Raw genomic sequence first — 27135 nt, 5'->3', positions numbered from 1 at the left:
TGCTTCTGAACTGTGGTGTTGGAGAAGACTCTTGAGAGTCCCTTGGACTGCAAGGAGATCCAACCAGTCCATCCTAAAGGAGATCAGTCCTGAGTGTTCATTGGAAGGAATGATGCTAAAGCTGGAACTCCAGTAATTTGGCCACCTCATGTGAAGAGCTGACTCACTGAAAAAGACTCTGATGCTGGGAGGGATTGGGAGTAGGAGGAAAAGGGGACGACAGAGGATGAGATGGCTGGATGGCATCACCGAATCAATGGACGTGAGTCTGAGTGAACTCCGGGAGTTGATGATGGACAGGGAGCTGGAATTCATGGGGGTCGCAAAGAGTCGGACACGACTGAGCAACTGAACTGAATAATTGTCTCATGATGATGAGCATCTTTTCGTTTGCCTGTTGGGCATCTGTATGTCTTCCTTGAAAGAATTTAGGTCCTCTGCCAGACATTTCAGCAGTCTTAATTCTTCTATCCATGAACACAGCATGTCTTTCCATTTGTGTCTTAGGTTTCTTTCTGCAAAGTCTTGTAGTTTTCCTTGTATAAATCTTTCATTTCCTTGGTTAAATTTATTACTAAATATTTTGTTTCTGATGCTATTGGGAACAGGGAAGTTTTCTTTTTCAGATGTTTCATCCTTAGTGTGTAGAAACACAACTGATTTCTCTAAGCTGGTTTTGTATCCTGCAGTTTAACTGAAAATGTTAGCTGCGACAGTTTTTTTTTTGTTTGTTGATGTTTGATCTTTGGGGTTTTTCTATATATGGACTCATCATCTGCAAGTAGTGACACTCTTGCTGTTACTTTTCTGATTTGGATGCTTTTTATTTTCTTGTCTTGTCTAATTGCTTTAGCTAAGACTTTCAGTACCTGAATAAGTGGTGAGAGTGGGCATCTTCGTCTTGTTCTTAATCTTAGTGGAAAAGCTTTGGAATTTTCTCCACTGAGTATAATGTTAGCTGTCAGTTTGTTATATATGGCCCTTATTATGTTGAGGTATATTCCTTTTATTCAGTCTGAGCAGGGTTTTTATCATGAAATAATGTTGTATTCTGTCAAATGTTTTTTTGCATCTGTTGAGATGACCACATGATTTTTCTTTCATTTTACTAATGTGATATAGTACATTTATTGATTTGCATATGTTGAACTGTCTTTGCATCCTAAGAAGTAAATCCCATTTTTCATAGTTTATCGTATCTTTTTGATGTGTTCTTAAAAAAATCAGGTTGCTAATAACTTGTTGAGAATTTTTGCATGTATACTTGCCAGTAACATAGGTCTATAGTTTGTGTTTCTTGGTGTCCTTATCTGACTTTGGTATTAGGGTAAAACTACCCTGATGGTTTGAAAGTATTCTGTTTTTTAGAAAGCTTTTAAGAAGGACCAGTGTTAATTCTTTGAGTGTTGGGTAGAATTTGCCAATGAAGCCATCTGATCCTGGGTTTTCTGTGTTGGAAGGATTTTGACTACTGAGTCAATGCCTTTGCTTGTTATTGGTCTGTTTAGATTTCCTATTTTTTCTGGGTTCAGTCTTGGTCATTTCTGGAAATTTATACATTTGTTCTAGGTTATCTAATATGTTGGCATATTCATAAGTTTCTCATGGTTCTATGGATTTGTATAGTAACAGCTGTAATGTTGCCTTTTGTTTTTTTAATTTTACATATTGAGGCTTTCATTTTTTCTTAGTGTGAATAAAGGTTTGGCAGTTTCACCTTTGGTTAGTGGGCCTGAAGTTTTGGTTCATGATGGTGCAACTTTTTTTTTTTTTTAAGGCAACAGTCTTGGTTAAATGATTATTCACAGCTACCAATTTTGTTCACCTTTTTTTGTTTTTTTCTGGTCTCTATTTTTCTTCCTGATAGCAGTGAATCAGCATGGAGTAGGCTAACCAACTCCCTTGGCTTCACAGCCCTCTCTGAGGTCCTATGTAGTACTTTCTGAAGGACAGGTGGGTAGAAATCTACTGGGTGTTCTGGTATAAGATGCACAGTCACTTTTGTTTATGAATGACCAATATGGTTGTAAATAAAAGGGGAGATTTACAAAGGAGTAACACACACTACCATGATGCCAACATCCCTGGGTTTTAAGACTTTGAATCTCGTGTTCTTACCTTGCTTATACTGTACTGATTACCGCCCCCCCCCCAAAATATGTGGGTGATTTGAGATACATGAGTTACTTCTCAACGTAAATTACCTAGATAGCTGTCTATTAGCTACTGTGTAGCACTGAGTACTTGCTATGTGCCAGGTAACTGTTGTTTAGTCATGTTCGACTCTCTTGCAACCCCATGGGACTTCAGCCTGCCAGATTCTTCTTGCCTCGGAAAGCCCACAGACAGAGGAGTGGAGTGGATTGCAATTTCCTTCTCGAAGGGATCTTTCTGACCCCACAGATCAAACCTGCATCTCCTGCATTGGCAGGCAGATTTTCACTGAGCCACCAGGGAAGCCCCAGGTACTGTGTTACATGATGATAGAGGTGGGAATAGTATCAGACTGGCGATTTGAATCTAAGAGGCATTGTATTTTCTGCCGTCCTATGCTGGTTTAGAGGTGTAAACATACTTTTGGCAACCCACTCCAGTATTCTTGCCTAGAGAATCCTGTGGACAGAGGAGCCTGGTGGGCTGCTGTCCATAGGGTCACAGAGTCGGACACGACTGAAGTGACTTAGCAGCAGCAACAGCAGCATACTTACACTATTAGTATGTGCTGTACGTTATTTTAATATTACATATTATTTTAAATACTCTAAGACAAGGATAAAAATAGAGTTTACATGCTCTGGTATTACTGGGTGAGAATTAGTTCTGGACCTAACTCACTTTTCTGAAATCTTTCTACCACTCACTCTTTGCAGCAAGAAGTCGTCGTTGCCAACTACATTATTCCTTTTCATGGGCATGTAAAATGTCAGGATCTGAAGCAAGCTGTAGACAGCATGGACAATGTCTGGCTTTATGTACTTTACAGAGGACCAAACAGGTCACAGACTGTAACAGCAGCAGTAAGAAATAGTTTGGATAAGGAACCCAGATGTTTGTCATCAAGACTGAGATTCTTTCTACACTATCAAGTTCACTTTTCAAAGTTTCTTTCATTGTTCTTAAAGGTTGATTCTGGCTATTTTTACCCCTAGGGAGAGCTCTGGGTAGCCCACATTGTGCCACCATCTGTTTCTTAAAGCATGTCCTAAGTATTTCTGAGTGAGAGTACTTTTCATCTGGAAAATCTGTTATTTTATCAGGTGTGTGCTTCCTAATATTATGTTCTTTGTTCTAGGCACCAAACCGAGAGTTTCACATGCCTCATCTAACTTGTTCCTTTGATTCAGTTCCTGGGGGTCTAGCAGGGAAGGTGCAACACTTGAGGACCAGGCAGGGAGTCCTGAAACCCTATAGGGCAGTTTTACTATGTAGTGTGTAGAATTACATAAGGAATTCTAGCCAGTTGTATGTTGGTTTTGTGTTTGTACTGATAGGCCTCCAAAAACACATTGCTGACCTTGATGTTCTGGGGGTAAAAAGCAGACAGGCCTTCTTCCCCTTTAATAAGGTGAATGATAATGTTGGAGCTAATGTGTCTTTGCTCTCTCTAAAATAACTAAGTTACCTATCTTTGATAAGAAACTACCGTCCCATGACAAGAGGTCTGTCTAACCAGCTCTCACTCTGAGCTTTGTACTCTACACAAAAAGAAGTACGTTAGTGATGACCCTACAGAATTATTTGGACAATGACCTGCTGCCTCCAGTTGTCCTAGCTCCTACTTTCCTTTCTTTCTTATAACCTTGTCTTTTCTCATGCCTCCATTACGTACATTATAATTAGGACATTATGAGCCTAATAGGAAAAAAAAAACTCCTGGTACCACAACTGTTAGCAATTAATGGATTATATTGCTATATGTAATAATCAACTGTGCATTTACCAGCTACTGTTGATTTAGCTCTTCTAATGTATAAACATATAAACCAGTACATCTTAAGTTTTAGAGGAAAGCTCCCTCATTTTACATTAAGGAGGAGGCTTTCTGTGCAGTGAGCTAAATAGTCTCTTTTGATAGCATGATGTTCATCTCCCTTGTTTTAAGAAGATGCCCAGGTAACCTTCATGAAGTACTCCCCCCAGTCCCCTCCCCAAACATAACTGAATAATGTAACAAAGACTTCTAGGGAGGGAATATTTAGGCAACTTGCCTTTAAGTCTAGAAAAAGGGCGTGGTGTCACCACAGTAAAGCTGGTCAGTAGAAACTGGTTTTTCTCAAGGAGCCTGCTGTGAAAAGAGCTTTGGACCTTGGTACCAGCACTTTGAGATTGTACCTTTATGGCAACAGGGAGCCCTGTCTGTCCTGTCCTAGATATGTAATGTGAACCAGGGCCCTCACTGGTTTCTTTGAGACAAAGCAGAATCCTTTTCTTACCTCTTTTCCTTTTCTTCCCCTTTATCTTTCTAATAATCAACCTGATCAGAATCTTCAGTTTACATGTTCTTCCCTGGTTAGCCCCACTTTCTCAGAGTCTGCAAAAAAAGAAAAAGGAAGGTACCTGTTCCAGCTCTTGGTATGTTGGAAGCCTGAGGTGACGGAGCTCCTCCTTTGATTTTATGAAGGATTCTTTGTTCTCCCACTTGACGAAAGCCCGCTTCCTGACCAAGACTGGGCTGGGGCACGGAGATGTAGGGCTGGGCAGTACATACAGAGTATCCTGGGCTGTCTTCCTTGGGGATGACAGCACAAAGTGACTGGAAGGGCCCTCACTGCCAGGCCAAGACAGTGCTTCAGTCTGGGTGGCCATGTGGGCGACAGTCCTCTTCAGCCGAACAGAAATCTTCTGTGAGGATACTCCCATGAGCATGATGGTCCGATCCTTACTCTCCTCACTGTGTTCTGCAGCCTCCCCATTAGGGAATGTGAAAGGTCCTTCCTCAGGTGCTGTAGGAAGAAGACATGTTGGTACTTTAGCTTAGAAAAGCAGGCACTCGAAATTCACACATGAGTATCAAACGAGGCTTTTCTTATTGCTACAGGAGTCCACAGGCCCAAAGTAGACTTACTACTTTTAGGCAGCCAGGTTAGGGGGTGAGGCAGCTGAATTCAGAGGCCTTGCTGGGCAAGCTATGGCTGTTGGTGTCGGGCTTCATCCACCATGAGAAAAGGCCATCCTTAAAGGCTCTTTTCCTGTTGGTTGCTTTCTTTTGCTCCCCAAAAGGCAGAGTGCCTAAGATTCCATCCCAAGGTTTTTGTATGTCTAGGAATTTGCTCTAAATCACAGAAGGGGGTTTACTGGGCATCACTGTTACCTACTAACTGGTGGTCAGTTTTTTCATTACAAGCAGACCTTGCCTTATAGCACTTCTACATCAGTGTTCATTTGTTGCCCATAGTACACCCATGTTTAACCTACCCATTCTTCTTCCCGGAAGTTCTAGGAAAGCCTCACTACTGGACAAAGCTTGGGGACAGATGGTCTGCGGGTGCAGCCCCTTCCCAGGCTTCAGTCTGAGTCCCCAGACCTTCATGCTGTTCTCTGCCACCTTTCTCCTAAGAACGTCTGCATTGTGTGTGTCAGAACTGTGGTGCCCACAGGTGACAAGGAACTCTTAATAACACAAGGTGCATAATATAGTTTCCATTATGAGTAGGAAGGATAGAGGTAATCTTTGCTTCCCAAAAACTATATTCTTCTGACTTCATTTTCCAGGATGAATGTTCCCAGTGCCTGCTTACCATGGAGCAGATCTTTGGCTCCCAAGGAGCAAAGGTTGGACGTTGGCCCCACAGAGGTGCTGATCTCTGTGGGAGCTGTTGAGTTCTTGGCTCGCTTCTTGCACTCGAACACAACCAGGTCTTTGCATTGTTTGTGGCAGTTCATCCCACAGTCTGTGGACAAGACACCCTGGTCAGGAAGTCCTTCACTTTCTCCTCCAGCGTCTCAAAGCCACACCTGTGCACTGTTCTTGTCACATATGCCTTTCCTAAGTTTTGGAGCTAGGGCATCTAACATTTCTAATGAACTTAGCATTCTTCTTACTGGGTCAACCCTGGATCTCAGTCTTGTCACAGCCCTTATCATGAGTTTGAGAATCAGAAGTGGCATCCTGTTATCTTGGGAGGAAGAAGGGGTGTCTTTTTTGGTCATCCTGCACATACTGCCCACTCTAATGAGACCTCTAGAGGCTCCCAGCTCTTAGGTCTTAATCTTTCTTCCTTTCAGTTAAATGTCTTTGCTCCTTTACTCTTGAACTTTTCTAGTCACAAGGACAACCATGGTAAAAGGAAAGCTGACAAGGGCCTTTGGTAATCACTTCTCTTCTGTTTCAAAAGTGATTCTGTGCCTGTCTTTGGGGACCCATGACCACATGAGAACATGATCTAGCAGTCACCCCAATTTCCAGGGCAACCCAGGCAAAGAGAGGATCTTGTAACAGAGGCTGCATAACTTGTCACCTAGGGATTCCTCTCTTTGTGGTGGCAGTCACTCTCAGGGGTGCTCTAGGGAAGCCAGTTAGGGGATGAGGCTGTGAGTCAAACATGCCTTACAGGAGAGCCCCTAGGACCAGGGAAGACAACACGCTGGACAAAGCTGAGCCTTACCTTTACACCGATACCCTTGTTTGATCACTCCCCAGAGCTGTGAGACAAAGAGGAGATGGTTAGAATGTGCTGCATGTCCATGATCTTACCTGGTATGAACCTAGACACTGAGATCCATTCTTTTATTTTTCTGCATTCTTCTCTGCCTCAGGTGGGAGGGAAACCTCATTTATCTCTCATGTGTCTTTGTCCCTCCTGGTCTTAAACTGAAAACAGGAAAAGTTTGTGCCAATCAGAGTTAAGTGTTCAAAAAGCTTATACTACAGTGGATTTATGACTCAACGTCTACAGTGGATAGATCACAGGACAAATAGGATTCTTGAGACTCCAAACTAAAGGGCAAGAATATAGAATCCTGGGGTCAGGGATGGGGCAGCTATCCAGGTGACTTCTTTTGAAGGGGGAAGGATGTCTCATATTTCTATTTTCTAACATCTAAAAAAGTATAGCCTCAATTCAACATTTCCTCACCATTTTATTTGAGGCCGCACCTACCAGAGGGAAAAATAAGTCAGGAAGAAATGGGAAAAGATGAGTGAAAAGTAAAACCCATGCATTTAAGGACAAGGTTACCACAGGTGTTTCCTTAGACTCTAGGCTGGGACAATTTGATAAAATGTATGTGAGGGCTGTGCCTGGTTAATCTCTTAAACTATCTCATACTCCTCCCCAAGTTCAACCCTGAAGCACTCTTAAGAACAACTCACAAATCCAGCACAGTTGTCACAGAAAGTAGGTTTCAGGTAGGTGGTCTCTTGGAAGTTGTGAGGAAAACCCAGGCCCAACTTGGAGTAGATGGAGCTGGCCCTCATGAAGTAGGCCGTGATCTCGTCTCTGCTGATGAGGCCTTCCCTGCCAGCAAATGAGAGATGATGTGTGAGTGGAGTTGGGTCACAAGACTCCTTCTAGCCTTAGAAACTCACTCTCTTTGTATCCTTGAGGGGTAGAGGGGTAGTACAGTATGTATTACCTGACAGTTACTTCCAACAGCCCTCCTCTTAATAAGGATGAGTAGGTTGCATGTAATAATTAGGTAAGATGACACTACTTATCTCTGCAGTTACTCTTTGGCTAAACCAAAGAGTAGGTTTGGTTCTAACTAATTTAACCACTATCCATTAAGACTTCAAAAAGAAGTGATGGAAATGTGGGTATAGGGAGACAAATACCTTATGCTGTAGCTTCTGGCTTTAGACAGTATATCTACATAGCTGGAACCCACCAATCAAACTTTTGGTTTCACACAGAGAACCACCAACATAGAACTTACATAATCTTGAGAAAAGTAAATATGCAAAATATTAATAAATATTAGTTTCTCATGATCTGTAAGGAAAGCAAGAAGAGATTTAAACTTTTTCTTAACTTTTTTTTTTTTTTTTGAGTTGGCTGTTCCTAAACCGGCAGTTACGGAATCCTCAACTCAGGCATTTCAAAAAAGCATGCATTTTCTCCTGGTCCATTGTGGTCCAAACTGAAGCCAGACAGGCATTTGCTTCATGATGGCTCTCTTAGATCCAAAATTCATTCAGTGACCACAGTAGCATATGTAAACATATGAGTTTACAGATTCTTCCAGCAGAACCTCCATGAGGCATTCTCATCACCAGACTCATAACCACATATTCCCATGCACCAACTCTCACCTGTCTTTATCCATCACACAGAAGGAAAATGGAAAACTTGCAGCAATCTTTTCAAATTCTTCCTGGGAAATGTATCCATCCTGGTCATGATCATAGTTCTTGAAGACAGACTGTGAAAAAAGTTATTTCTTTGGTGATTACCAAGGGAGAAATCACGCATACCCAAATGACCAAGGGGCTGGAACACCTGTAAAAAGCCTCTCCTCAGTCCTAAGTGACAGGAACAAGGAAACCTGCTCCTTAAGATGCCGCAGAGACTCAGCGGGTCACATCCCAGTCTCTGCAGTCACCAGCATCTGGAGGGTGGCTGCTGCTGCTGCTAAGTCGCTTCAGTCGTGTCCTACTCTGTGCGACCCTATAGATGGCGGCCCACCAGGCTCCCCCGTCCCTGGGATTCTCCAGGCAAGAACACTGGAGTGGGTTGCCATTTCCTCCTCCAATGCATGAAAGTGAAAACTGAAAGTGAAGTTGCTCAGTCGAGGGTAGCTAGGTGCTTTCAGTTCCATTAGCATGTCCATAGGCCGCTCCCCACCCCCCCGGCTCACTGTGCCCATAGTGCCCCTCACTGAGGGACGTCCCCTCCCTCCACTCTGCCGTTCCTCCACTCCACAGCTCAGGCTGCAGTGTAGCTTCTACTAGGAGCCTAGTCCAAAGTGCTCCCGTCATTTGCTGGCTTGTACTTTTGTTACACTGGAAATAGTCCACAGGATAAATACAGAAATATGAAGGCATGTAGCACAGTGAATTGAATCAAGTAGTGCCAAACTTTTTAGATTCTCCTTATCACCTTTAACTTAAAGCTTTTCTAACCCCTCTCTGCCTGCAAATCAACTCACAGCCTTTAAGTGTATGCTGTCTTGCTAGGCTTTTAAGAGGTACACTTCCGTCCATGAGGCCCAAGTGTGTTGGCAAAATGTAACTTCTGAACTGTTTGCAGCCACAAGGTGAGAAGTGGTTCCCCGTGCTCAGGAAGGAAAGTTCAAATTTCTTACCCTTTCTGTTTCTACTGCTGTACTCCCCTAGCCAACCCCCTTTCCCCCGCCCCAAACTAAACCAGGCAGTACCTTGCTTTTTGCCTGCATGGAAACACAGCTGTACTTACATCCACCATCCTCTGGACGTGTTTGCTTATGGTCTTTGGATCAGGCTTGGGAGATACTCCAGAGGCCCAGTCCACTACTACTGGTGGCTTTGAAGGTGTTAGTGGCTAAAATGAAATATTTAGAGAAATCCCAATAACTATAATGCAGTCTTATAACCTACAGCTCTTTGTTTTCCCATTACCTGGTAGTTGCATCTATGGATAACCGTCAACTACACAGTGGCAGGGAGCAGAGGGCCCACATGTAATCGTAATCTAGAACAGTTCTCTCTCCATTAAACTTTTTGTTGAAGCTACTGACAGAGTAAAGCAGTAGTTCATTTAGATTTCCTCCCTGTAAAGCAACTAGAGAAAGAATAAAAAAATAAAATTGATAAACCTCTAACCTTTAGCCAGACTCATCAAGGAAAAAAGAAGAGAGGGCTCAAATCAATAAAGTTAGAAATGGAAAAGGAGAAGTTACAGCTAACACCATAGAAATACAAAGGATGATAAGAGACTACTACTACAAACAACTATATGTCAATTAAACTACCTAAAAGAAATAGACAAATTCTTCGATACAATCTTCCAAGACTGAACTAGGAAGAAATAGGAAATATGAGCAGACCAATCACAAGTAGTAAAACTGAAATGGTGATGTAAAAAACTTCCAACAGACAAAAGTCCAGGACCAGATGTCTTCACAGGTGAATTCTATCAAAAATTTAGAAAAGAGGTAACACCTATCCTTCTGAGGCTCTTCCCAAAAAATTATAGAGAAAGGTAGACTCCCAAGCTCAATCTATGAGGCCACCATCGCCCTGATACCAAAACCAAACAGAGATACCACACACACACATAAATATTACAGGTTCATATCGAATACAGAAGCAAAAATCCTAGATGAAATACTGAGTTGGCCAAAAAGTTCATTTCCTTAACATTTTACGGAAAAACACAAACTTTTTGGCCAACCCAATACTAGCAAACCAGATCCAACGATGTATTAAAAAGGATCATACAGCATGATCAAGTAGGATTTATAGCAGCAATACAAAGATTCTTAAGTATCCACAAATCACTCAATGTGATACATCACATTAACAAACTGAAGAATAAAAACCATATGATCATCTCAATAGATGCAGAAAAGGCTTTCAATAAAATTCAACACCCATTTCTCATAGTGGGCGTAGGGACTTACCTCAACATAATAAAGGTTATATATGACAAATGCATAGCTAACATCATTTTCACTCATAGGTGAAAAGCTGAAAGCATTCCCTCTAAGATCAGGAACAAGACAAAGATGTTCACTGTCACCACATTTATTCAACACAGTTATGGAAGTCCTTGCCATGGCAATCAGAGAAGAAAAAGAGAAAAAATCCAAATTGGAAAATCAGTAAAACTATCATTGCAGAGGACATGATACTATACATAGAACATCCTAAAGATTCTACCAGAAAACTAGAGGTTGTCAATGAATTTGGTAAAGTTTCAGACTACAAAAATCTCTTGCATTCCTATACACTAACAATGAAATATCAGAAAGAGAAATTAGGGAAACAATACCATTTACCATTGCATCAAAAAGAGTAAAATACCTAAGCATAGACCCTACCTAAGGAGACAAAAGACCTGTATGCCAAAAACTAAGATGCTGATGAAAGAAACTGAAGATGACACAAACAGATGGGAAGATATGCCATATTCTTAGATTGGAAGAATCAGTATTCTTCCAAGGACTACCCAAGGCAACCTACAGATTCAACACAATCCCTACCAAGTTACCCATGGCATTTTTCACAGAACTAGAACAAACAGCTTTAAAATTTGTATGAAAATACAAAAGATCCCAAATAGCCAAAGCAATCCTGAGAAAGAAAACCAACTGCAGGAATTGGACTCCTTGACTTTAGGCTATACCACAAAGCGACAGTAATCAAAACAGTATGGTACTGGTGCACAAACAGAACTATAGATCAGTGAAACAGAACAGAAAGCCCAGGAATAAACCCACACAAAGGAGGCAAGAATATACAATGGAGAAAAGTCTTTTCAGTATGTAGTGCTGGGAAAACTGGATAGCTACATGTAAGAGAATGAAATTAGAACATTCTCTAACACCATACACAAAAATAAACTCAAAATGGATCAAGAACCTACATGTAAGTCCAGATTCTATAGAACTCCTAGAGGGAAAACATAGGCAGAATATTAACATAAATCACAGCAATATCTTTTTTTGATCCACCTCCAACAGTAATGAAAATAAAAACAAATGAGACCTAATTAAACTTAAAAACTTCTTCACAGCAAGGAAACCACAAACAACCAAAGACAACTGAGAAAATGGAGAAAATATTTGCAAAAAAAGTGACAAGGGATTAATCTCCAAATATACAAAAAACTCATGCAGCTCTCCTTAAAACCAAACCCTATATATATATTATAAAAAAGGCAGAAGATCTAAATAGATAGTTCTCCAAAGAAGACACAGAGATAACCAAAAAGCACATGAAAAGATATTCAACATCACTTATCAGAGAAGTTCGAATCAAAAGTACTTTGAGGTATCACCTCACAATGGTCAGAATGGCCATCTTCAAAAAGTCTACCAATGATAAATGCTGAAGAAGGTGGGGAGAAAAGGATGCCCTCCTACACTGCTGGTGGGAATGTAAGTTGGTACAGACATTATAGACAATAGTACAGATACTCCTTAAAAAACTATAAAGAGAACTACTATATGATCCAGCCATCCCACTCCTGGGCATATATCTGGAGAAAATCGTACTTTGAAATGATATATGCACCCCAGTGCTGATTGCAGCACTATTTACAATAGCCAAGACATGGAGGCAACCTAAATATCCACGAACAGATGAATGGATACAGAGAAACAACTGATGTGAAGATGCTTTATAATCAACAGGAGGGCAAGGTCACTCCAGCCCACCATATCCCCTCTCTAACTAGTAAACCACTGACTGATTCTCCCACTTCTGACACTCATGGCATGTTGTTATTTACTGTTCACATAGGAGTCTTATCCCCTTGAGTACTGTGCAGGCTCTCTCTGGTCAGGAACTATTCCTCATATGTACTCAGGTCTTCCTTATTCCTAGCACAATGTTAGGCACATAATAGAAACATAATATGCTTCTTAAACTGAACTAAAGTCTATTACAAGATCAATGACCTTGATGAGCAACTTGTAAAGCACCTGTTAAATATGGGAGGCTTAGTATGAAAAACTCACTGGGGCTTTGTGATTCCTGGGTTCCCGGGCATAGGAAAGTTCGTAGATTTCATCTTCAGTGTAGTAGAGATCTAGGGATAACTGCCAAGCAAAGTAGAACAGAGTTAATTGCTAGGATGCTGTTTGCCAGTGTTTCTTTCCTGGTGTTCCCTCTTCCAGGCTGTAAGTTACTTGTTAAAAATTCACGAAGTTTTGGGGATATAACATCTACTACTGGAGTAGGGCAAGCATTAGTTCTTCAGAATGTTTCTAAATTTGGAGAAGATCCTTTTGAACTACAGTTAAATAGCTAAGCTTCTATGTAGAACCTAGACCAAAGGCCCTATCTGGTCAGACAGTCCACACCTCAGGTGTTCTCTCCCAAAGCAGACTGAAAGGACAGTTCATGGCCAGATACTATTGAAATTTGATTCCAGCAACAGAATTCCATTTAGGTGACAATTATCAAATGATATTAAGAGTTTTATGTATTTTAGAACTTTAAAATTTTAGAGGACAGCAGTCTTAGAAATAATCTTGTTCTTAACCTAATTCTATGGAAGGACTTCAGGGGTTTAAGAACTCAAAAACATGCATATTTTTTTGAGTGCGGCTTATGTATGTTTTGGGTAGAAGAATGTTTACTGCTTTCCTCACAAAATTTGTAATCCAAGAAAATTAAGTTTCGGTGCCTCTTTTCTCAGATGTTACTGTCTTAAGGATGAGACCAGCCACAGTCACCTGGCCAATTAGTAAAAAGGCTGGGATTAGATACCAGCTAAATGCAAAGCCTGAGGAACTATCAGAATAGTCCCCTGAGGTACAAAGAGGCTACAGTGATTATTCCATGCTGCAAAAAGAAAAAGCGCAGATTAAAAATTGTACAATTTTAGTACTGAAAGAGAAGTGAGAAGTCATCACAGAGATGAACCCCTCTGATTTTACAGAGAAGGAAACAGAGTTCTGTGTCCACAGTCACACAGCTGGTGAACTACAAAACCACAGTCTGGAAGGGAGTTCATTTGCTCTCATGCTGCACCCAAAGGGCACATCCTCGTCTCCCACACCACGACAAGTGCTCACCTGCCCTGGGCTTGAATGTCTCTGGAATCTAAGCCAGTGGTGGCAGGACCCAAATAATGAACCTGTTTTTGTTTTTTTTTTAACTCACTGCCATGTCCCCCCCAACCCCCACCGTTGTTTTTTTTTTTAATGAAAACCCACTGTCTCCATCTCTTACCAAGTCTCGTATCATGATTTGCTATCAGCTCCTCCCAGACAGCTTAGGACTGGCTTTTCTAGAAGTTCAAGGTGCACAGCCCTGGAGTCCCACCACCTGGGTCTAAGACCAGGCTCTGCTACTTAATAACGTGCAGCCTCTGCCAAGTGACGTATTTTTGCCTCAGAATCCCCATCCGTAAAATGGACATAATGATAGTATCTACTTCACAGAGTTTTGTGAGGCTTCACTGAGCTGATATTTGATAAGGAAGTGCTAGTAATTTGTCTTCACGGAGCCTCACCGTCAGCAGGTGCACCAGGTCCTTATTGGCCTCCAGGGGCGGGGGCACCTCCTGTAGCTGGACTAACTCATTGATGTGGTTGTACAGGGCCAGCAGCTTATGGACGTTCACCTTCCCCTCCTCCAGGTAGTCAGGCATGGCTTCGTACAGGGAGATGAGGTCCTTGAGGTGCACCCCCAGGATGGGGATCTTGAAGTCGGTGCACTCCCCATAAGCACGCCGGTAGTTGTCGTAGTTTCTACAGGAGGACAGCAGCTCAGTCATCTCACCTAGAACCTACGGAACAGAAGAGGAGAGCTGGTCACAGGCACCCTCCAGGCGGGCTCTGCTGTCTGCAGCAGCCTCCTGTTTACTCTTAGCCCCTACCGTGATCGCACCTGGTGCCTGACGAGTCAGGCGTGGGGTGATCCATCTCAAGGTGCAGCTTCTGACTCTCCAATGACAGCTCCAACTTAATGTCACATGTCACAGAGCAGACTTACCAAGTGCAAGGTGTACTCTATTTCACAGCTGGAAAATTCTAAGTAAGGTTTTAATATTTTTATGTTAAAGTTGTTCTTTTAAAAAATAAGTGATACAAGCACATGATAAATTTTTTTTAAAGGTACAAGATTATACAGCACATGGCAAGTGTGCCTCTGAACTGTGTCCGCAGTCCCCTTCCCTTGTGTCTTCCAGAGACAAAGTGAAGTGTGCTGCCCACAGCTGGCGTAGGGAAGGGTGTGTTTCCAGTGTGGCACTTCAGTCCTCTGTCGAGTGTTCATATTTCTTATGCTGGGCTCTGTGGGCCTTCACTCATCGAGTCTCAGGATGCGCCTATGTCTAGGAAGCAGGTGACAGTCCACTCACAGACTGAAACCCTGGACAGAGAGACTGAACAGGATAGACCGATTCCTGGCATAGGACCGGACAGGGATGAGGCGGAGGCCTGGGGACTCTGCATTAGAGGCTGTGCTCTGCTATGGCCTAAGGGTGCTAGGCAAGGGTGCAGCCACATCTCCTGCTCCTTCCAGCACACCTGCTTCAAGTCAGCATGCGGTTCACAGAACCCCATCCCCATGTGTGGTGACCAGCTTTCTCAGAAGCAAAGACAGGAAGAAGAGACTCCCTGCCAATCATGTCACAACACAAAACAACAATTTTAAACGCTGTGCCGGAAATTTGTAATTCATAAAATTGTGGCCTGGGAAGCACCATTTCTCCCTGATAAAGTTACTTGAGATCTGAGGGTCAGCCTCCCACAGTCACAAGGCTGCAAGAGAGCACGGTTCAATTCAGTTCTGTCGCTCAGTCGTGTCCGACTCTTTCCGACCCCATGAATCTCAGCACGCCGGGCCTCCCTGTCCATCACCAACTCCTGGAGTTCACTCAGACTCACGTCCACCAAGTCAGTGATGCCATCCAGCCATCTCATCTTCTGTCGTCCCCTTCTCCTCCTGCCCCCAATCCCTCCCAGCATCAGAGTCTTTTCCAATGAGTCAACTCTTCACATGAGGTGGCCAAAGTACTGGAGTTTCAGCTTTAGCATCATTCCTTCCAAAGTATTCCCAGGGCTGATCTCCTTCAGAATGGACTGGTTGGATCTCCTTGCAGTCCAAGGGACTCTCAAGAGTCTTCTCCAACACCACAGTTCAAAAGCATCAATTCTTCGGCACTTAGCCTTCTTCACAGTCCAACTCTCACATCCATACATGACCACAGGAAAACCCATAACCTTGACTAGACAGACCTTTGTTGGCAAAGTAATATCTCTGCTTTTCAATATGCTATCTAGGTTGGTCATAACTTTCTTTCCAAGGAGTAAGCATCTTTTAATTTCATGGCTGAAATCACCATCTGCAGTGATTTTGGAGCCCAAAAAAATAAAGTCTGACACTGTTTCCACTGTTTCTCCATCTATTTCCCATGAAGTGATGGGACCAGATGCCATGATCTTAGTTTTCTGAATGTTGAGCTTTAAGCCAACTTTTTCACTCTACACTTTCACTTTCATCAAGAGGCTTTTGAGTTCCTCTTCACTTTCTGCCATAAGGGTGGTATCATCTGCGTATCTGAGGATATTGATATTTCTCCCAGCAATTGATTCCAGCTTGTGCTTCTTCCAGTCCAGTGTTTCTCATGATGTACTCTGCATATAAGTTAAATAAGCAGGGTGGCAATATACAGCCTTGACGTACTCCTTTTCCTATTTGGAACCAGTCTATTGTTCCATGTCCAGTTCTAACTGTTACTTCCTGACCTGCATACCAATTTCTCAAGAGGGAGATCAGGTGGTCTGGGATTCCCATCTCTTTCAGAATTTTCCACAGTTCATTGTGATCCACAATCAAAGGCTTTGGCATAGTCATTAAAGCAGAAATAGATGTTTTTCTGGAACTCTCTTGCTTTTTCCATGATCCAGCGGATGTTGGCAATTTGATCTCTGGTTCCTCTGCCTTTTCTAAAACCAGCTTGAACATCTGGAAGTTCATGGTTCACGTATTGCTGAAGCCTGGCTTGGAGAATTTTGAGCATTACTTTACTAGCATGTGAGATGAATGCAATTGTGCGGTAGTTTGAGCATTCTTTGGCATTGCCTTTCTTTGGGATTGGAATGAAAACTGACCTTTTCCAGTCCTGTGGCCACTGCTGAGTTTTCCAAATTAGCTGGCATATTGAGTGTAGAACTTTCACAGCATCATCTTTCAGGATTTGAAATAGCTCAACTGGAATTCCATCACCTCCACTAGCTTTGTTCGTAGTGATGCTTTCTAAGGCCCACTTGACTTCACATTCCAGGATGTCTGGCTCTAGGTCAGTGATCACACCATCATGATTATCTGGGTTGTGAAGATCTTTTTTTCTGTGTATTCCTGCCACCTCTTCTTAATATCTTCTGCTTCTGTTAGGTCCATACCATTTCTGTCCTTTATCAAGCCCACCTTTGCATGAAATGTTCCCTTGGTATCTCTAATTTTCTTGAAAAGATCTCTAGTCTTTCCCATTCTGTTGTTTTCCTCTTATTTCTTTGCATTGATTGCTGAGGAAAGCTTATCTCTTCTTGCTATTCTTTGGAACTCTGCATTCAGATGCTTATATCTTTCCTTTTCTCCTTTGCTTTTCGCTTCTCTTCTTTTCACAGCTATTTGTAAGGTCTCCCCAGACAGCCATTTTGCTTTTTTGCATTTCTTTTCCATGGGGATGGTCTCGATCCCTGTTTCCTGTACAATGTCACAAACCTCATTCCATAGTTCATCAGGCACCCAAGAGAGCACACACCTGAGCAAATAGGGCTGGGGAGTGTGGAGTCAGGGAAAGGCTCACAAGATGAGAGATGAGCAGCAGAGACGCTAGAGAACTTTCTGTTCCCCATAGGAAGTGAAATAAACTACTGGGGGACACTAGCTTTAACCCTGGTCTTAGGAATTCACTCTGCAGACCACCCCGAAGGTCCAGCAGCTTTGCAGAGGAGCATGCTTGTCAATATGACATGAAGGCACATTCGTGTCTGTGATTCTCTCCCTGCGTCACCTCTGATTTGGAACAGTATGTGCCTCTTCAGTTGTTCTGCCTGGTCTCAGCCAGCATGATCCAAAAATTAGAAGGTTATCAGACCACTGGAAGGTAGGGGTGGGGCAGCACCCTCCAACCCCAGTGTTGTGAGAGCAGGGATGGCTAATAAGAGACTTCCTGAAAGGGTGAACATCTGGGAAAAGCAGATGGGACACTGAGGCTAAGATATCTCTTCCCTAAGAAGAGAGTCTCCTTCTGTGTCAGCTTGGAGGTGGGGGCTTGGGTTTGAGTTCAGTAAGAAAGGCCAGATGAGATGAAATACTCAGGGCAGTCATCATCAAACCTATATTATACATAGCTGCATTTATATCTGCACTATATCATAATGGTTTATATGTATAATAATAGTCCTGTATCATAAAGGATTAAAGTCTCTGTAAAATCTAATGTAGGAAAGTACATAGGACACTTAATAAATACCAATAAAATACCACCTATTACAAAATCGTACCTGAAAAGCTTATTTCCAACTATCTGGGAAAATTCAACTTTCCAGAATGGCACTCTCCAAGGTTTGTGGCTAGTTAGATTTCTAACATGTCACTATATAACCTCACTTGACATGCAAACTGAACTACGGTCACTGAGCCACCACTGTTCCTTGCTCAGCAAGGGAGTCAGTACTAAAGATGGTGGCTCTGGACACTCAGTGGCCAATGAGCATGGAAAAGAGGCACATGTTCCAAATCACCAGCGGGAATGAGGGCAGTAACACTGTGGCCAGACTGACTCAGTCACCTGCAAATCTGTGACGTCCCCACCCTGTGGGTTTACTTAAGGGGTTCTCTCCTGGGTATTCTGCCTTGTTAAAAAAGGGATGGCGTGGCTTGGAAATGCTCTCTGGGTTGCCCCTCAAGGAGGAAATGCTGACACTGGTCCTAGGAATGCTGCTGAAGGGCCCTAGAGGAGACAGGAGCACTGACCTTATTGATTTCATGCGGGACATGTGAACTTGTCTCCTTGAGCCTGGAAATAGAGCTGTGACATAACCCTCCGATCACGGCCATCAACGTATTGAAGTTCTGCAGCTGATGGAGCTTCTGTGACACAGAAAACAGATGTTAGCAGAGTCACTGTACATGTCAGTTATGTGGGAGCTTGAGTCTGTCTCTTGTCTCTGTGCTGTGAGTATTCTTAATTCTGGCCAAAGGCTAGTGATCAGGTATTGCAGTTTTCCAAACATTTCTTTTCTCAGGCTTAGTTCTAGATCAGCAGATCCCAAATCTAGCAAAGCATCCCATCTTCTTCCTTTCATTTCAGCTGGTCTGCAGACAACTCTCTACATCAGTCGTTTCTAAGAAACACCCCAAGTACTTGTTTAACACAAAGATTCTGGACCCAAGTCCTGATGTTTAGATTCCCTGGAGCTGGGGCTGAGCTTTAGGGATCTGTGATTTTAACATACCTCTAGTTAATATCAGAGCAAGTGGTCCATGTACCACACTTTAAGAAACACTGGTTTAGAACATTAAAGCTAGAAAAATATATTATTCAGTGTAATCTTTTATATACTTTACCCCAAAGTAACCAAACTGTTTTATTTTTGAGGGCAACACCATGGTTTAAACAGGACTGTAACTAACTGGGATACAGTGCTAGAATCTCTGTGAAATTTCAGATATGTGTTCATAGTATCTGCTTTTTTCTTATCAAATGCTTAAAACATACTCCTCAAACACTAAACCCAGCCATTCAACATAACTTGGGCTCACAGACCTAAATCAAGCTGGCCCAGCTATACTGAAATCTGAATTACCCTTTCCTTTGCTAAGTGGACCACATTAGGTAAAACAAAGTTGGCTGGTAAGCATCTTCTGAAACGTGTTAAAGATTTAAACAGAACTAAAGATGTACCCTGACTCTGAAGATGGACTACATGGCCCTCTCCATACTGATCTCATGTGGAATGTAGAAAAGTCATCATATCGAGATCTGAGGACAGGTGAAGGTGCACAAACCCCACCAGGAGATTCATGAGGGGAAAGCAGCTCTCAGGGACAGACTAGGCTGAGGGGAGAGGGAGTAATTTACCCGGTAGCCCAGGCCTCAAGTCTTCATCCAGTCACTCACCTGAGCCACCTGGATGAACTTGATGAAGACTTCAGCTCGGAGCTGGGGGGTGGGGCGGCTGAGAACCATCAGCTGCACCCACTGGGAGATGCCGTTGCACAGAGCAATGGACCGCTCCATGGTGGGGTTCTCCTTCACGCAGCTGTTCACGAGGTAATTCTGATAATCAGAGAACTGGGGAAAAAGAAACTCATCACGACTGCGCTCCTGCACTCCTGGAGACCCGAGGGGCATGCTGCCTCTGCTAAGCTGATGGCCAGCATCTGCTAAGGGACAGAGGAGCTCCTGGGCCTCCTCTCCTTTCCTGCCAGCAAGGACAGCAGGAAGGACATCTTTCTTATTCCACGCACAGCATGCCCCTCTACATCAGAAGTCATTAGGCATAAATGGATGTGTACATATACTGCTGCTGCTGCTGCTGCTAAGTCGCTTCAGTCGTATCCAACTCTGTGCGACCCCATAGACGGCAGCCCACCAGGCTCTCCGTCCCTGGGATTCTCCAGGCAAGAACACTGGAGTGGGTTGCCATTTCCTTCTCCAATGCATGAAAGTGAAAAGTGAAAGTGAAGTCGCTCAGTTGTGTCCGACTCCTAGCGACCCCATGGACTGCAGCCTACCAGGACCCTCTGTCCATGGGATTTTCCAGGCAAGAGTACTGGAGTGGGTTGCCATTGCCTTCTCTGTACATATACTAGTTAACCCAAATATTATGCTGAGCAGATATGGATAGGATCTTGTTTAAACTCTTAACGAGTACAGTATAAAAGAAAAATCTCAATACTAGTTCCAGCTCTGCTGCTGAAGGGGAAAAACAAAGATAATCCAAAATTTATTATGTCATTCTCTTTCTCTCTCTCCAACGAAGCTCTGTTGGCTTCAGTGGAAGCAAGTTCTCTTGCATAGAGGTGTTCTTTGGTATCACATATAGAGTTTCAAGGAGCAAGGTCTCGGTCAGCAGAGTTTATCTCTAGGATCAGGGGTGACTGTGGGGCCATGTCAGCAGCACTTCAAGAGTTTAGGTAAATTCTGAACTAGACCAGTAGCCACTGATTTATTTTGAAATTTCCCCCAGCCATCCAAAGCCTCTTCTAGAATGAATTCAAACTCTTACAGGACTTATCCTCATTTTGGGAGAGGAAAATTTTAAAGAAAATTTCTGAAAGACTGATGATTATAAGGGGAAAAATGTGTGTGTGTGTGTGTGCACGTGTGTACATGTCTTGTGTGTACACTCATGTGCACAAGGCATCGTGTGTGCATAGTACTACCACCTGAATGAGGGGTGGGGAGGGGGACCTGGGCTTGGAGGGTGGAGCGGGGAGCAGAGCAGGAGGAACACAGCCCAGCAGTGTGCCCTGACTTGCCCACCTACACACAGCCTGACGGGAAAGCCCACCAGCCCAGAGGGGTCTTCAGGGGGAGGAGGTGGGCAGCCTGTTGAATTCCTCTGCTTACTCTCAGAGCTGTCGCAGGGCAGCTTTTCTCCAGCCCCTTGGGTACATACCGATATCCTCCGGAAGGACTTGAATTCTAGGAAAGTCAGGTGCTCAGACAGTTCTTCTGGCTCCAGATGGTCAAAGAGCAGGGAGACTTTCCGCTTCTTGCTGGTGTTCGATTTTATCCTTTGGGTCAGTTTCCTGGACCAGTCACGGGCATTGCTTTTGTGAGTAAAAGTGAAAAGGGAGAAGACGGGGGAAAAGAATAAATCAAAATTGCTTTTCTAATGCAAGTAAATCCATGAACGTTTCTCACAAGAATATGCAAAGCACCATTAGCTAACTTTCCAGGGCCAAAACAATGTATTAACAGTGTCCTTTAGTCAGCTTTTCCTGTGGTGACAGCTAGGGAGCCTTGATGGTTCCCATGAGCCTTCTGAATGTGCCATGGGAACTGGGTAAAATGTGCTGATCTTAAGGAAGTGGGAACAATGCACTGGTCATGGTGCCCTGGCCTTCAAGTCCTGGCCCCCTCACATATGTTCTCTCCATGTCCACTGTGTGTTCCTTCATCTCATGAGGGTGATGGGGACTCTATCTGGTCGAAATCGCAAGGTTTGGGGGCAGTTTCCATGCCAGAAGAGCACAGAGAGGAGGTGCCATGCTGGGGAATCATGTGTAGGAACACACAGTCCCTCTGGGCAGACTTGTGACATTTTCCTCAAATGTCCCCAGGAAATGAAATGACCAAGGAAGCCTAGCTAGCTCTAGAGTTGGCCCCACACACATTTTCTTGTAATCAATCCACATATTTCTTATTCAGTTTCCTTCACTAAGGAAGCAAAGAGAAAGGTAGCAGGTTGCAGGCTGTGTTTCCCAAACGGGGATTCCTGAGAACCTTGTCTCCTGACAAAAGGGTTGTATGGTCGGACAAGTTTGGGAAATGCTACAAATTCTGCAGCCCCTTTAGCCAAAGAGCACATTATAGGCTCGGAGATGCATCGCAAAAGGGAAGTTCAGTTCACTATTTCTCAAGTGTATCTGGTCAGGCAACATCCCACTGACTAATTCCTAAAGAACATACTGTGGAAAATATTGGTAGAGGAAAGTCAGCTAGGGGTGTGTCGGGACAAGGAAGTCAGGGTACTGTCCCAGGCCCTGTGTGCTGCATTTTAAAAATGAAGATGCTGCTATTGCAAAACCTTTTATCTTTCACGTTGTTACAATTCTAAGGAAAGAAGTTCAGAGAGTCCAACCTGCGAAGGAGATTTAAGTGGGACTCTGGTACATGATTTGGAGATCATTTCTATCTGGCCATGGCACAAGGCACTAGGGGCTCTCACAGTCCAGCTTCTGCTCTGTCATTAACTCAACTAGCTCTGTATCCCCAGACGAGCCAGTCTTGCTGAGCCTCAGTTTCCCAAGATAAAAGCATCTTTAAAATACATTTCAGCACTAGAATTCTATATCCTCGGGATCTGTATTATTCTAAAATAAAGCAATCACATTATGAAAACCTTAGCAGACAATGAGTGTACTCTCCTCCCCCCAAATTAGGCATTCATTTTTTCAGACTGGGACCATCTCATAAATATGAAATCCCAAGGAACAATATGAAATATTCCTGAGTACTTTTCCACCTCTGCACAGATTGGAGTGTCTCTCGCAGATGTACCATGTATGTTATAAACCCTCTGCAGGATCCATTTTCTAGCAGTGCCTTCTGTATTTGTAAGTTCAGGGTGCCTCCAGGCATTGGCTGCTGAAGAAGCACCAATTTAGTCACTGTACTTTCAGTTTCTTAGGATTTGTATAAATTTTAATCAGCGTCTTGCTACCTGATTTCTTTTTCACTGAGACTTTTTTTTCCTGCTGTCAGATATAAGCCACATACAGCATTATCACCAGGGACTTCTCTGCTTTCCTGGTACCTGGCAGGCTTTTCTCTTTGGTAAAGCCACTGAACCTGCCTGAAGCCTTCTTGGGTCACAGCAGGACACAGAGCCTTGCTGAGCAGCCTGGGTTATATCACAGGAGGGAGGTGGTTTCGAAAGATAGGATACTCACATTTGCGTTGTGTCAATCAGGCGGCAGTGGAGCTCCTCTCCATTTGCTTTCACCAGTTCCTGAAACTCCTCCATGGTGCTTGCCAGGCTGGTATCCATCTTAAACATGATCCAGAATTCTGTTATCCAGTACCTACATGGTGGGAATCACAAAACATAAGCCAAAACTGAAGCCAAGGACTCACATTTTGGTAGGTTCTTCCCACAAGAAGGACTCAGAAAAAGACGGGCTGATTTGTCCTATATCCCTGGAAATAAAGACTGTATATTTCTCTGTACAGAATATAAGGAGCTGGAGTTGGGGTAGGGGGAAGAGAAGAAAACCACCCACTGACAATCATCTGTGGGCCCCCACACCTGCCCATATCAAATGCTATGCTATGCTAAAGTGAATCATAATCTGAGAAGCCATGACAAAAGATTTAGGCACAACATGTGGCTCTTTCATTTCACCCACCCCACAAAGTCCCAAATGTATGCAGAAATGTTACCTTACAAAATAGCAGATCTTCAGGCAAAGCCCTGGTGAATTCTTTGCCAAGGCATCCTTATAGGTAGGGCTGTGGTTAAGGGAAATGGAAGCCTCTGTTATAAAAACCAAGCAACTTCTTATCTTTGGAAGATTTGCTAAAACTGCCCTCCCCCAGCCCTCCTAAAATTTTCTTTTAATTAAAATGTTTTCTTACGTCTCTGGACCTAGGATAAAACCAACTTGATGTGTGTAGCTGTATGCTTATCATCACCTAGAAGGGCAAAGGTTGTGACTTTATCTAGCCCATGCTGAAGTGGCTTATGGAAGAATGCCACAGCATCTCCTCTACAGAAGGAGGAAGTCACCAGCACAGCAAGGCCCCAGCAAAATGATCTGTAAGAAGTGAAGAGGTGCCTCTGCCCACATCCAAGACTAGGAGTCTAGTCTGCCAGAGAAAACAAGCTAAAAAGAAGAGCCCCTTCTTTTCTTTCCAGCAACTGATTTAAAACAAAAAAGACCCTATGCAGTGAATAAGAAAAAAAAGAAGGAATAAATATTCAGATATAATGAAAATTCAAGCAATAATAGGAAAATGATAATATATGCATAGTGGGTGTCAGTAGACTGATCTTACAGGTTGTAATGGCAAGTCAGAAAAAGTTATGTGAATGACCGAAATACAGTTGGAGAGCATGTGAAGGATTAATATCACTGGGAATATTCTATGAGAATGATGCCATCCTAAGAACATGAAAGAACAGCAACAGTCCACCAAGTTCACATGTCTCTAGCGATATATGGAAAGAATATACATTTATTGCAAAGGTCAAAGAAATGCAAAATCCAGTCCAGTGATGAAGCTGTGTGGTTGTACTCTGTTCTATCAACATACTGAGGAATACTATGCAGGCTGTGTGCTATACACGCCACTGCCCTCTTTCTCTTAAAAACCACCCAGAACTCTGTGAATTCCAGCAGGTCCCTGAGAGGACTCTACTGAGCAGCCAGCAGATGTCTCAATTAACCAGGGCTGAGCAGTCTTCATTCACTGGGTATGCATGTTTTAACCCTTGGAAAACACAGATGTAGATACAGTAAAGTAAAACAGTCCAAAGCTTATTACTTTTTTTTTTTTAATTAGGAAGGAGTCTGTGTATTTTGAAATCTTACATACCTGTAGTATTTAAGAGCATATTAGAATGATAGCTGTGAAACTTCAATTTGGAATATACAATTAAGGCTTTACCCTTAAATTTTAAATTCAAACCTTACTAAGTTTATGCATAGCTTTGAAACACCTAAGATGTCAGCTTTACTGTTTATAATTTTAATCTATTGAAGTTACAAGCCTATTTAGAATTCAAAAAGGTCCTTGAAATAGTTTTAAAACTATAAAATATAAAATTCATAGTTATATAAGTATATACCTATCAATAATTACTTTAAATGTAAATGGAATAAATGTTTCAAACAAAAGACACAGAGTGGCTGAATGAATACAAAAGCAAGATCCACATATATGCTGCCTACAAGAGATGCACTTCAGAATCAGACTGAAAGTAAGGGGATGAAAAAAGGTATTCCATGCAAATGGAAATTAAAAGAAAGCCATGGCAGTGATTCTTATATCAGACTTTAAAACAAAGACTGTAACAAGATACAGGAGGACATTACAGAGTAACCAAGGGGTCAATCCAAGAAGAGGATATAACTGTAAACATATATGCACCAAACATAAGAGCACCTAAACATACACAGAAAATGTTAACAGACATAAAGCAAGAAATTGACAATAAAACAATAGTAATAGGGGATTTTAACACCCTTATTTCAATGAACATCATCCAACAAAAAAATCAGTAAGGAAACACTGGCCTTAAGTGAAACATTAGCCTAGATGTGCTAAGATATATAGAGAACATTCCATCCAAAAGCAGCAGAATACATACATTTTTCAAATGCAAACGGAACATTCTCCAGGATGCATCACAGGCTAGGCCACAAAATGAATCTCAGTAAATTTAAGAAAACTGAAATCATAACCCAGTATTTTTTCTGACCACAATACTGTAAGATTAGAAATCAGCTATAAAAAAAAGACTCAAAAATCACAAATGTGTGGAGACTAAATAATATGCTACTATACAACCAATGGATCACTGAAGAAATCAAGGAACAAATAAAAAAATACCTGGAGACAAATGGAAACAAAACCACAAAATCTATGGGATGCAGCAAAAGCAGTTCCCAGAAGGAAGTTTATAGTGACACAAGCTCATCTTAGGAAACAAACAAAAATCTCAAATAAATTACCTAACCTTAAATCTAAAGGAACAAGAGAAAAACAAACACAACCCAGTTAGTAGAAGGAAAGAAATTATAAAGATCAGCAGAAATAAATGAAATAGAGACTAAAAACAATAGGAAAGATCAATGAAACTAAGAGCTGTTTTTTTTTTTTCAAAGATAAAACTGGTAAACCTTTCTAGACTTAAAAAAAATGGAGAGGGCCCAAATCAATAAAATCGGAGATGAAAAAGAAGTTACAACAAGTACCAGTAAAATGCAAAAGATCATAAGAGATTACAACTATATGACAATAAGTTTGACAACTTAGAAGAAATGTACAAATTCCTAGAAATATACAATTTCCCAGGACAGAATCAAGAAGAAATAGAAAATATGAGCAGACCAATTACCAATAACAAAACTGAATCAGCAATTTAAAACAATACAATGAACAAAAGTTCAGAACCAGATGGCTTTACAGGTGAATTCTACCAAATATTTAGAAAAGAGTGAACACCTATCCTTCTCAAATATTCTAAAAAGTTCCAGAGGAAGGAATACTTCCTAACTCATTCTATGAGACCAGCACCACCCTGATACCAAAATCAGACAAAAAGTTGACATAAAAAGAAAATTACAGGCCAACATCACTGATAAAAATATGAACACAGATGAAAAAATCCTCAACATTAGAAAATAAAATTCAACCATATATTAAAAGAATTATATATGATGATTAATTTGAATTTATCCAGTGGGTGCAAGGACAATTCAGTCTCCACAAGTCAGTCAGTTGACAAATTGAAGAATAAAAATCATATGATCATTTCAATAGATGCAGAAAAAATATTTGAGAAAATTCAACATCCTTTTATGATAAAACTCTCCACAGTGTGAGTAATGGAGGAACATACCTCAACATATATGCCATATATGGCAAGTCCATGGCTAATATCATACTCAATGGCTTTAAAGCACTTCCTCTAAGGTCAGGAACAAGACAAAAGATGCTCACTCTCACCACTTTTATTTAACATGGTATTAGAATCCAGCCACAGCAATCAGACAGTAAGAAGAAATTAAAGAAATCCAACTTGGAAAGGAAGAATTTAAAACTGTCACTGTTTGAAGATGGCATAATACTATAC

At 42.1% G+C, this 27135-nt stretch overlaps 1 protein-coding gene across 5 annotated transcripts in view; it reads right to left on the bottom strand.

Annotated features, from left to right (window-relative positions):
* RASGRP1 (RAS guanyl releasing protein 1) overlaps window positions 1–27135 on the bottom strand; it is an 87022-nt gene that overhangs the window by 11319 nt on the left and 48568 nt on the right. For 3 of the 5 annotated variants that reach the window (XM_086318956.1, XM_086318957.1, XM_086318954.1), the window contains 13 exons: window positions 23718–23780; window positions 23228–23359; window positions 21229–21382; window positions 19725–19898; window positions 18578–18694; window positions 14103–14378; window positions 12601–12681; window positions 9354–9458; window positions 8252–8361; window positions 7313–7457; window positions 6606–6642; window positions 5739–5891; window positions 4558–4943 (listed from right to left, as the gene is read on the bottom strand). In XM_086318956.1, the coding sequence (XP_086175082.1) occupies window positions 4558–4943; window positions 5739–5891; window positions 6606–6642; window positions 7313–7457; window positions 8252–8361; window positions 9354–9458; window positions 12601–12681; window positions 14103–14378; window positions 18578–18694; window positions 19725–19898; window positions 21229–21382; window positions 23228–23359; window positions 23718–23780 (1933 nt within the window). Of the gene's footprint in view, window positions 1–4557; window positions 4944–5738; window positions 5892–6605; window positions 6643–7312; window positions 7458–8251; window positions 8362–9353; window positions 9459–12600; window positions 12682–14102; window positions 14379–18577; window positions 18695–19724; window positions 19899–21228; window positions 21383–23227; window positions 23360–23717; window positions 23787–27135 lie in introns of all 5 variants that reach the window. The other 2 variants (XM_086318958.1, XM_086318955.1) reach the window with 2 other exon arrangements.

The sequence above is a fragment of the Bos grunniens genome, chromosome 10 (genome assembly GCF_055505025.1).
Source record: "Bos grunniens cultivar Pamir isolate PY7600 chromosome 10, Bosgru_T2T1.0, whole genome shotgun sequence".
NCBI lineage: Eukaryota > Metazoa > Chordata > Mammalia > Artiodactyla > Bovidae > Bos > Bos grunniens.
This window is presented reverse-complemented; position numbering and strand designations above follow the sequence as displayed.